This window comes from Mobula hypostoma, chromosome X1 (assembly GCF_963921235.1).
Source record: "Mobula hypostoma chromosome X1, sMobHyp1.1, whole genome shotgun sequence".
NCBI classification, from domain to species: Eukaryota; Metazoa; Chordata; class Chondrichthyes; order Myliobatiformes; family Myliobatidae; genus Mobula; species Mobula hypostoma.
The window spans coordinates 3,265,058-3,277,637 of NC_086128.1; the positions used below are offsets into that span (position 1 = coordinate 3,265,058).

General features: G+C 42.0%; 1 protein-coding gene across 1 annotated transcript in view; it reads left to right on the forward strand.

The window, feature by feature from the left end:
• LOC134340479 (integrin alpha-8-like) overlaps window positions 1–12,580 on the forward strand; it is a 148,476-nt gene that overhangs the window by 30,223 nt on the left and 105,673 nt on the right. Inside the window, exons 6-7 of the mRNA XM_063037790.1 lie at window positions 7,002–7,047; window positions 11,707–11,832. Coding sequence (XP_062893860.1) covers window positions 7,002–7,047; window positions 11,707–11,832 — 172 coding nt within the window. The remainder of the gene's footprint in view (window positions 1–7,001; window positions 7,048–11,706; window positions 11,833–12,580) is intronic.

A 12,580-nucleotide genomic window follows, 5' to 3' on the forward strand; every position in this document is an offset into this window, starting at 1 on the left:
ATAAATGTATTGTACATCCACACAATCATTTTGGGTTGTACCAAGGAGATATTCAAGGAGCAGTCACTCCTGCATATCCCATGAAATTCTGTGAGTTACGCCTCACTGAACATTGGAAAGTGGGGGAATAAAGAAAATAGACCAAGAGTTGGCCTAACAAACCTTCGGTTCTGCTCCACAATTCACCAGAATCACACTCTCCATGCGGCTGGTAATAAATTTCAGTGCTCTGTTCCCCACCTTCACCTCACACCCCACTGACCATGGTACATTAAGAATTATACTTACTGCCTACTTGATTATATTTAATCACTTGACCTTCACAGACAGCTATGATTAGGAATTCTATGTGTTCATCACCTTGGGGTGAAGACGTTTCTTGTGATATTTGTTCCAACTGAAGCACCTTGTATTCTGACACTGTGTCTGTTTCTGAACTCTGCAGACCCTGTGGTTAAAAAATCACAGTATGTTGCTATTCTCACCAAAGTCATAGAGTCTTAGTAAATTAAAACTTCAACACCCTTAACATAAATCTTCAGTTTTGTAAATGAATAAAAACTTCAGAATGTATCAGGCTACTATGATAGAGAACTCCATTGTTTCATCCTTTCCTACCTCTTCAAAATGTTCTCCTCTTTGCTGGTTTGCTGCACTTTCTATATTTGACAAGACTCACAACAATTTGGCCAGTAAACCACATATCTTGCATTGCTCCAAATCAAGCAAACCAACCCAACCCAAATAAACTAAACAAAGACTAATAAAACATAGGTTTTTTTTTAAGTGCACAGACAAAATACACTGGACAACAATTTTTTTTCCCAAAGTGCGGGTTTCCCCCGCCATCCAAAGGTAGAGCATTCGTATGAAATGGTTCGTAAGCCAGAATGTCGTAAAGTGAAGAAGCAATTACCATTTATTTATATGGGAAAAATTTGTGAGCGTTTGCAGACCCAAAAAATAACCTACCAAATCATGCCAAATAACACATAAAACCTAAAATAACAGTAACATATAGTAAAAGCAGGAATGATATGATAAATACACAGACTATATAAAGTAGAAATACTTATCTGCAATCATTGCACTGTCCACCGTAGCGAAAATCTCACGCAAGCACTCTTGGCAGAAACACTCGGCGCAAGCGCTCTTGGCAGAAACACTCTCTCCAGTAACCTTTAAGTTATGAGGCTGCCAAATCATACCAAATAACACATAAAAATATACAGCCTTTATCAAGTAGAAATAATGTATGTACAGTGTAGTATCACTTACCAGAATCGGGAAGACAGCGGGCACACTGATGGTGTGTTAGGCTGAGTCGTCGGAGGTCGGGGTGGTGGGACACTGGGATGTCATCTCATCAGCGTCTGTTTCCATCAGGGCAGGCAGGTCATCTTCTTCTATGTCTATCTGCCTCAATGTCAAAGGTCGAGATTCGTTGTCTGCTGTGGCTGACGTGGAAGGCTTCAAGAACGACAGTATGCTTGACTGCTAGCCTCACGCATTTTTCTATCATACAGTTCTTTGTAAGCACTCAAACCATCCTGCAAGTATGCCCTAAAGCTACGTATCCTTTCAAAATTAAAGTCGTACTTTTCTGCAATCATTGCAGCGTTGTCAATTGCAGTGAAAATCTCACGCAGTTGCTTCAAGTTCAGTTCCTGGACGACTTCACTTTCGGTCCGTTCACTACTGCATTCGGTTTCGATTGTTATCCTTTCCTCTTCCAATTGCATCAGCTCTTCATTTATCAGTTCTTGGTCAGGGGATGCCAAAACCTCTTCAACATCATCTTCATCAACTTCCACAAGCCAAACCCACTTTGTCCTTACTTTGTTCACCACGATCAAAATGGTTAATTATGTCTAGTTTTACGCTAAGTGTAACACCCTTATGAACTCTTTTAGGCTTCTCCAATACCTTAGAACTCATCTTGCTAACGGATGCTCAAAATATATCGACATAAAGCACAGATGCTCACAGGCACGTGTTTAAGCAATGCTGGCTAGAATGCAGTTCCGGGGGAGGAGCTTGGCTGCTCGGGGAGCGCACTGCCTTTTTTCGCGCGCTGCCTTTTTTCATAACAGTGAAAACACCTTCTGTTAGCGAAAACAGGGAACTAATGTAGGTCTTTTGTAACCTGACCACACCTGGAGTACTGTGTGCAGTTTTTGGTCTCCAAATTTGAGGAAGGACATTCTTGCTATTGAGGGAGTGCAGCGTAGATTCACAAGGTTAATTCCCGGGATGGCGGGACTGTCATATGTCGAAAGATTGGAGCGACTGGGCTTGTATACTCTGGAATTTAGAAGGCTGAGAGGGGATTTTATTGAACCATATAAGATTATTAAGGGATTGGACACGCTGCAGGCAGGAAGCATGTTCCAGCTAATGGGTGAGTCCAGAACCAGAGGCCACAGTTTAAGAATAAGGGGTAGGCCATTTAGAACGGAGTTGAGGAAAATCTTTTTCACTCAGAGAGTGGTGGATATATGGAATGCTCTGCCCCAGAAGGCTGTGGAGGCCAAGTCTCTGGATGCTTTCAAGAAAGAGATGGATAGAGCTCTTAAAGATAGTGGAATCAAAGGTTATGGGGATAAGGCAGGAACTGGATACTGATTGTGGATGATCAGCCATGATCACAGAGAATGGCGGTGCTGGCTCGAAGGGCCGAATGGCCTACTGCACCTATTGTCTATTGTAACAGCGAGGTGCTCTAAAGCGAATGTTCAAAAAACGGGGGACACCTGTGTTGCTTCCACAGATTTTTTAAAAACTTATGATAGACTGCTTGAAGCTGAACACAATTATAATTTCAACTACTTGTATCATGTAGGAATTTGGAGAAACAAGAAATTAACTTTTATTGAATATAATGTGTTCAATTGCATAAGTGCTGATGTTTTCTAATAGTTCAACTAAGCTAAAAATATTTTGTTGATGACTTTCATTTGTACTCAGTGTCTGAAGCTTCTTGTATAAGTGTCCAACGATAATAATCAGCCAGCATCAACGGATTCCGGTTGCCCTGATACCATTTCTCCATGACTGCAATGTCCTGGTGAAACCTTTCACCATGCTCATCACTGACAGTGGCAACATTTGCAGGGAAGAAGTCTAAATGGGAATGCAGAAAATGAATCTTTAGTGACATGTTGCACTTCATGGTTTTGTATGCTTGAAGCATGTTGTCAACCAGCTGTACGTAGTTTGATGCTCTGTAGTTGCCAAGAAAATTTTCAACAACATCCTTCAATGCAATTTTCTCTGGTCCCATTACAACTTCTTCGAATTGCCTGTCATTGATGACCTGTTTGATTTGTGAAACAACAAAAATGCCTTCCTTAATCTTGGCATCAGTTATTGTGGGAACCATCTGTCTCAAATATTCCTTCACAGAAATTTTTGTGCCTGGTGACTGCAGATTTCATCCCTGCAGTCTTGAACCCAGGTTGGGAATGGATCTCAAGAGAGTGAATTTGTGGAATGCCAATGAGATGGCTTTTTAGAGCCTACTAAGGGATCAGCTATACTGGATTAGGTGTTACGTAATGAACCGTGGGTGATTAGGGAGCTTAAGGTAAAAGAACCCTTAGGAGCCAGTGATCACAATATGATTGAGTTCAACTTGAAATGTGATAGGGAGAAAGTAAATTCTGATGTTGCAGTATTCCAGTGGAATTAGAGAGGAATTGGCCAAAGTAAACTGGAAGGAGCTTTTGGCAGGGATGACAGCAGAGCTGCAATGGTGTGAGCTTCTGGGAAAAATGAAGATGGTGCAGGATAGATGTATTCCAAAAACAAAGAAATTCTCAAATGGCAAAATAGTACAACTGAGGGTGACAAGGGAAGTCAGAGCTAATGTAAAAGCAAAAGACAGGGCATGCAATAACACCAAATTGGGAAGCTTTTAAAACCCTACAGAGAGCAACTAAAAGAATCATTAGGAGGGAAAAGATGAAATATGAAAGCAAGCTGGCAAACAATATCAAAGTGGATAGTAAAAGCTTTTTCAAGTATGTAAAAAAAAAATAAAATACAGATGAGAGTGGATATAGGACCGCTAGAAAATGAGGCTGGAAAAATAATAACGGTGGACAAGAGATGTCAGATGAACTAAATGAGTATTTTGCATCAGTCTTCACTGTGGAAGACACTAGCAGCGTGCCAGATATCGAAGGGTGTGAGGGGAGAGAAGTGAGTGCAGTTACTATTACAAGGGGGAAGGTGCTCAAAAAGTTAAAAGAGATAAGGGTACATAAGTCACCCGGACCAGATAAACTGCACCTTAGGGTTCGGAAAGAGATTGTGGAGGTTATCAATGATCTTTCAAAAATCATTGGACTCTGGCATGGTGCCAGAGGACTGGAAAATTGCAAATGTCACTCCATTCTTTAAGAAAGGTAGAGGGCAGCAGAAAATCAGTGGTTGGGAAGATGTTAGAGTCAATTGTTAAGGATGAGGTGATGGAGTACTTGGTGACACAGGACAAGATAGTACAAAATCAGCATGGTTTCCTTCAGGGAAAATCTTGCCTGGCAAACGTATTAGAATTCTTTGAGGATAGATAAAGGGGATGCAGTGGATATTGTATATTCGAACTTTCAGAAGGCCTTTGACAGGGTGCCATAAATGAGCCTGCTTACCAAGTTAAGAGCTCATTGTATTACAGGAAAATTACGGGCATGGCTAGAGCATTGGCTGATCGGTAGGAGGCAGCAAGTGGGAATAAAAAGATCCTTTTCTGGTTGGCTGCCAGTGACTAGTGGTGTTCTGCAGGGGTCAGTGTTGGGGTGGCTTCATTTTATGTTGTATATAAATGATTTAGATGATGAAATAGATGGCTTTGTTGCCAAGTTCTTAAATGCTACAAAGATTGGTGGAGGGGCAGGTAAGCTGGCGAATTTAATTGAATAGAATTGACTTATTTCTTACATTCTTCACAGGCATGAGGAGTAAAAATCTTTGTTACGTCTCCGTCTAAATATACAATGTGCAACTTGTAATTTGTAATAAATAGTATGTACAATAGGACTGTCAATACTGCATAGAAATACAATTGTATCAGTGTAAATTAATCAATCTGATGGCCTGGTGGAAGAAGCTGTCCCGGAGTCTGTTGGTCCTGGCTTATATACTGCGGTACCGTTTCCCGGATGGTAGCAGCTGGAACAGTTTGCGATTGGGGTGACTTGGGTCCTTTTTACATACCTGTCTCTGTAAATGTCCTGAATAGTGGGAAGTTCACATCTACAGATGTGCTGGGCTGTCCACACCATTCTCTGCAGAATCCTACGATTGGGGGACTCAATTCTGCAATTACAGAAGGACTTGGGCAGATTAGGAGAATGGGCAAGAAGGTGGCAAATGAAAGACAATGATGGAAACTGCATGGACATGCACTTTGGTAGTAGAAATAAATGTGCATGTAAATAGGGAGAAAATCAAAAATCTAAGATGCAAAGGGACCTGTGAGTCCTTGTGCAGAACAACCTAAATGTTAACTTGCAGGTTGAGTTGGTGGTGAGGAAGGCAAATGCCATGTTAGCATTCATTTCAAGAGGTCTAGAATATAGGAGCAGGGATGTGATGCTGAGGCTTTATAAGACACTGGTGAGACCTCACCTTGAGTACTGTGAAGAGTTCTGGGCTCTTCATCTAAGAAAAGCTGTGCTGGCATTGGAGAGGGTCCAGAGGAGGTTCACAAGGATGATTCCAGGAATTAAAGATTTATCATACGAGGAATGTTTGATGACTCTGGGTCTGTACTGCTGGAATTCAGAAGGATGAGGGGGGATCTCATTGAAACCTTTTGAATGTTGAAAGGCCCAGACAGAGTAGATGTGGAAAGGATATTTCCCATGGTAGGGGAGTCCAGGACAAGAGGGCACAGCCTCAGGATAGAGGGTTGTACTTTCAAACAGAGATGTGAAAAATTTCTTTAGCCAGAGGGTGGTGAATTTGTGGAATTTATTACCACAGGCAGCTGTGGAGACCAGGTCGTTGGGTGTATTTAAGGCAGAGATTGATAGGTTCTTGACGTCAAAAGTTACGGGGAGAAGGATGGGGAGTGGGGCTGAGGAGGGGAGAAAAGGATCAGCCATGATTGAATGGCAGAGCAAACTCAATGGGCTAAATGGCCAAATTCTGCTGCCATGTCTTATGGTCTTACCTGCCCTGCTTAAGCATGCCCAGGCATGCCTGGCTAAGATAGAAAATTTTTCAGCTTACATTGTGGGCGACATTTTAATTGACTTGAATAATTATTTGAAATAACAAATATAGGCATTTTCAAAAAATGGTGCATGTTTGTGAAATTTCATGGTGATTTTCATGATCAGCAGTCCTAAATCCATAAGGTATATCCAAAGGTATTGAGGAAGCAAAATCTTTGTTTTCCAGTGATGCGATCTACAATTTTACAAACATAACCGATGTGACAGATGGGAGGGCTTTTGCAGAACATATTTTCCATGAGTGCAGTTTCCCCTTGTTTTGGGTGCCAAAGGGGGCTTGTTTTATTACTGTTTTGTTGTGTTCTGTGTTGTTCTGCCAAGCATTGTAAACATGCTGGACTGTGTGGCGACAACCATCCCGTGTGTTGGTTGTTGATGCAAGCAACACATTTCACTGTATATTTCAATGTACATGTGATAAATAAACTTTATTCTTGAATCTTGAAGGTTCACTAGCATTTTACTAAGCCAGAACTCGTCCACAAGTCACCAGAACTGTAGAACCTGTTAAAAATTCCAGGATAAATCTAGAGTGAGCTCGTGAATGTGCTTGTACAACTCAGCATTACAATGGCCATACTAATTGCACTCTATGTTCAACGATACTATTTTATGTTCCAGTTTCAAGTTGACAGAATAAAGACCAGAGGAAAAGATTTACAGAGCCTCAGTTACAAGTGGATGAAATAACAAGTTTCTTGTGTTCCCAGCATACTGTAGACATCTACACCTTGTAAAAGTTAATCCTTCTTGTTTTAGGGAGGAAAACTGCTCTTGGGAGCACCCGGCAGCTTCTTTTGGCAAGGTAAGAAACTCTAATGTTGGGGGCATTTCTAGAGTTTCGAAGGCAGGAAGAGTTTTAACTTCAAAGCACATCTTCCTATGGGATGAAAACTGGGAAATTTCTCTCAATGAATAATTAGAATTTACATTCTCATCAGAAATTCCTTCCAACTCTACTTTTTTAATCGCCCATTGGTCAGTGCAGTAAAGCAGCAAGAGTATTGCTTCTGCACAGTTCCTGTGACCAGAGTTCAATTCAGATTTCGTGTGCAATTTGCAGAGTTTATGCGTTCTCCCTGTGACCACATGAGTTTCCATAAGACCATAAGGAGCAGAATTCGGTCATTTGGCCAATCAAGTCCACTCCACCACTTCGTCATGATCGATCCATTTTTCCTCTTTTCCCATTCTCCTGCCTTCTCCCTGTATCCCTTCATGCCCTGACCAATTAAGGATCTATCATCCTCTGCATTAAATATTCATAAACACTTGGACTCCACAGCTGCCTGTGGTAACAAATTCCAGTTTCACCATGCTCTGGCTAAAGATATCCTTCCTCATCTCTGCTCTGTAAGGACACTTCTCTATTCTGAGGCTGTGTCTTCTGGTCATAGACTCCCCCATCATAGAAACCATCCTGTTGACATCCACTCTATCAAGACCTTTCACCATCTGGTTTCCATCTGGTGCATCAGTTTTCTCCCACATGCTAGGGGAAAATGGATTGGGAGTAAATTATAGGAAGTGACCCTGACTGCAGATGGATGGCAGAAGAATCTGGGGATATTCATGAACATGTGAGAGAGAATAGGTTACGGGTAAAGAACTTTGGGAATGGGATTGATGGGAATGCTGAAAGCTGGCATATGGGCTGATCAATAGGTGTGCAATATTGTACAATATAGTAGAAAACTTTTAAGAAAATAATGCATAATATGAATAATACTTTGGGAAGCATCCTTACTTAATGTACCATATTGAGTATCGTGTTGGGTGACAGGGCAGAGATATGTCTCTACCAAAGGAGGTGTAAAGCGCTCCTTCCCTCCGCTAGCCTGCAGGTCACCCTGGGCAAGGTGTAGAACCTGCTTAGCTCCCTGATCAGGGTCATATGAAGCCACGGGAGCAGGTGGTGGCTGGTTGTTTGGGCAGCTGGTACATATCACAAGTCCTGGTTATGTGACCACTGACACCAGGCAGACAATCTCTGAAGTGTATTGATAATGGGTGGGTCACTCATCTTGTAAAGAGACTACCCAGAAGGCAGCAATGGCAAACCACTTCTGTAGAAAAATTTGCCAAAAACAATCATGGTATAGATGGAAGACTATGACTGCCCTCGTCATGTGACACAGCACATAATGATGACGATGAATGACCTTATTGAATCTCTTCATAATGTTATAACACAACTTCACAGCACCAGAGATCTGGGTTAAATCCTGACTTCCACTGCTACCTGTGTGGTGCTTCGCTCTCCCAGGTACAGTGTGGAGGAACGTACAGTGTACATTGATGTGGACTGTCATCCTGTGTACCTTGCCCCACCATCACATTTAAATCACAGCTGCAGTAGAACTAACTATCATACCACATACCTCAATTCCAATTAAACCATCCCTGTCACACCTCTAAATGTCAATGCCAATTTAGGAGCAATTTAAAAGTAATATCAGATATTATCTGAATTTGTTACACTCTTGATGAGCTGGGAGCAAATTTATCTGAGGAAGGCAAGACGTCCAGCATCTGTGGAAAGAGCAACAGCATTACTATTTCAGGGAGATGACCTTTCAATAAGACTATTGTGATAAAAATTCATCACACTAGAAAATTAATTGTTTTTCTCAGTTGATATAATCAATACCACTTTGGATACAGTTTGGGGGGTGGGGGGGTGGTTAGAGAGGGATGACCTAGCAGAGAAATGGCACAGTGGTCAGGTCTCTGGCACTGAGTCTGGCTCTGTGACTCAGAAGGAAAGGGGGAGAGAAGAAGCACGCTGTGGTGAGAGGGCATTCAATAGTTAGGGGAACAGAAAGGAGGTTCTCTGGACGAGATAGTTTGTTGCCTTTCAGGTGCCAAGGTCCAAGGCATCTCAGATCGAGTCCTCAGCGTTCTTAAGTGGGAAGGTGAGCAGCCAGAGGTTGTGGTCCACATTGGTACCCATGACATAGGTAGGAGGGGTGATAAGGTCCTGCAAAATGAGTTCAGAGAGTTAGGGGTTGTGATCTCAGGATTGCTACCCATGCCACAAACTAGGAAGGCCAGAGATAAAAAGATCATACAGTTGAACACATGGTTAAGGAGTTGGTGTAGAAGGGAGGGCTTCAGATTTTTGGATCATTGGGCTCTCTTTCAGGGAAGATGAGACCTGTACAGAAGGGATGGTTAGCTCCTGAACTTGAGGAGGGGGGTTTAAGCTAGAGCTGCAGGGGGATAAGAACCAGTGTATCAGAACAGATAGTGGAATGACTGTGGAGAAAGATGTTGTTAAGCCTACATAAGTACGAAGTCAGGAATCGAATCGAAAGGTCAAGCATGGTGAGACTAATATTTTGAGCTGCGTATATTTCAAAGCAAGGAGTATTGTAGGAAAGGTGGATAGGTTGGGGCATAGATCAGCACATGGAATTATGACATTGTAGCCATTAGTGAGACTTGGCTGTAGGAGAGGCAGGACTGGAAGCTCAATGTTCCAGGGTTCTGTTGTTTTAGATGTGACAGAGCAGGAGAGATTGAAGGGGAAGGGGTGACAGTGCTCAGTCACGACAGACTGGAGAGCTTGTCTAGAGAGGTTATATACGTGGAACTGAGGAATAGGAAACAAATGACCACGTTAACGGGGCTGTATCATTGACCACACAACAACCCTAGGGATTTAGAGGAACACACTTGTGAAGAAATCGCAGATTGTTGTAAGAAACATAAGGTGTAGGTGATTTTAACTTTCCATGCATTGATTGGGACTTCCATACTGTAAAAGGACTGAATGGGATAGAGTTTGTCAAATATGTTCAAGAAAGTTTCTTTAATTGTACATAAAAGTCCCACTAGCAAAAACATGATATTAGATCTCCTATTATGGAATGAGACAGGGCAAGTGACAGAAGTTTGTGTAGGGAACACTTTGCATCTAGTGCTCACAATGCCATTAGTTTCAAGATGATTGTGGAGAAGGATAGGTCTGGTCCACAACTTGAGATTTTAAATTGGAGAAAGGCCAATTTTGATGGTATCAGAAATGATCTGGCAAGTGTGGATTGGAACAGGCTGTTTCTGGCAAAAGTGCTCAGCAGGGATGTGTGCTTAACCCACTGCTCTACTCTCTACACCAATGGTTGCATGGCTAGGCATCCATTAAATGCCATCTATAAATTTGCTGATGATACACCCACTGTTGGCAAAATCTTAGATGGAGATGAGGCGGCATACAGAAGCAAGATATACTAGCTAGTTGAGTGGTGCCACAGTAATAGCCTTGCACTCACTGTCAGTAAGACTAAAAAACTGATTGTGGACTTCAGAAAGTGAGGTTATGCACCACATACAGATTACAGAGGAGGAGATGGTTGCTGTCTGGAGGCAAATTAGGGTGGATAAATCCCCAGGGACTGACGAAGTGTTTCCTTGGACCTCCTGGGAGACCAATGCAAAAATTGCAGTGGATGACCTTCACTTATTGTTACACTGGATTGAAACCTCTACTCTGTGTACTGATGCAGATTAGACACAAACATTGCCCTCTGCTGCAAATTTAACAGGCTTCAAACTTTGAGACTTGCAAAAAGGAGATGTTGTTAGGACACTGGAGCAGGGATCCAATTGCAGACCCAGTACTGTGCACACAGTGATATTAATTTAGTAACGAATCCCAAGGTGTAAACAAAGTTGGTGTCAAAGTTCAGGCAGAGATCAAAACATCCAGAGAAATCCAACAACCAGAATCAGGAAACAGGCAGAGTCAATATTCAGATGGACAGAGTAGAGATACAAATGCTGGAAAAGCTCAGGAAAACTCATTGACACAATCTGGTAACAAACAGGTGAAAACACAGGACTGAAATACACTGACAATAAACAGAGAGGCAGATGATAGGTGGAGCACAATGAGACACAGGTGGCAGCAATACAGGTAATAATGAGAAACAGGTGAGAGACAGAGTACTCAGTAATACAGGGGCCGGAGCAGAGCAGGAGTGGGGTCAGGAGCACATGGCAATACAAAGCTACAGACTGACAGCTAGGGGAAAACACAAAAAGACGGAGTTAAACTGGAGGTACTGACAGATGTAGTGAAATATTCACTTCAATATGTGGGCAAATGGGATTGGTGTAGATATGTACTGCTGGTGGCATATGGACAAAGTGTACTGAAATGCTGTATAATGATGAATCCATACACGAGGCATTCTGGAATTTTCAGGTTTTACTGCATATTAAATTGAGGCTGCTCAACTGAACACAGGGTCATGCTTCCCATCCTATTTAATTGCATCTTTTCCTCAGTGATACTATGAACTTGTCCCACAACATCAGGAACAACCATTATCCCATCAATTCACTCCATGAAGGATGACATTTGTCTTTCTCATGCCATCCAGCTCATGTTGTCTACAAGATACCTGCTTATGTAAAGTGACTGGAAGATAAATGTTTCAATATCCTGTAATCCTCTCAGGTCAATTGATCGCTGCCAACATTGATGATATTCTCAAAAAGTATAACTACGATTATCCTCTAAAAGTATTGGGAGTGAAGAACCAAACTGAAGATGCAAAAGGGACACAAGATAACAGCTTTATGGGTAAGGCTCCTGTGCCTTTACTATAATTGATATGCTGTATTTTCTCTTTAAGGATAAAGTGTAAAGTTGTAAAAATGTCCAGTTTCAACTATGCTGATGAAGAAAGTAGCCACTGTTTACATCATGCTCAGCAGAGTCTCTATAATTAATTAGAGGAATATAGACTAAAACTATCAGAGTTAGCTGAATCCATCTCCGGTCTGACAGTGCATCTTGTCACATTCACACTGCTCTTTGATGAGACTATTCTTCTTCTCCTTAGGCAGTCTCTTAAGAATGATTCTTCTGCTCTAGTGTTGTAGGTTCTGATATGATTGATGTGGAAACCCCAAACTCTCCCACAGATGGGACAGGAAGTGATTGATGGGGCAATCTGAGATATCCATTCCTTCCTCAGGACCTCTGCATTGTCTTGATTCCCAAAATCATCCCAAAAGTTCCTTTGCCCTTTTGAATGATCTTGGGCTACAGATGGGAATGCAGTGGGGTTTTGATCAGCATGATGCATTTCTTCAAGGAAATTGAAGAGACTGTGGGTACTGGAATCTGGAACAAAACAGAAAACTCAGTTGGGGGAACTCATTGGGTCAGGCAGCATCAGAGTAGAGTAACCCACAAAATATTGAAGGAAATCAGCAGGCCAGGCAACATCTATGCTGGGAAGTGGACAGTTGACATTTTGAGTTGAGACCATCATCTAGACTGGCTGTGATGGCAAGTCTGGATGAGAGTGTGGTCAAAGAGAAGG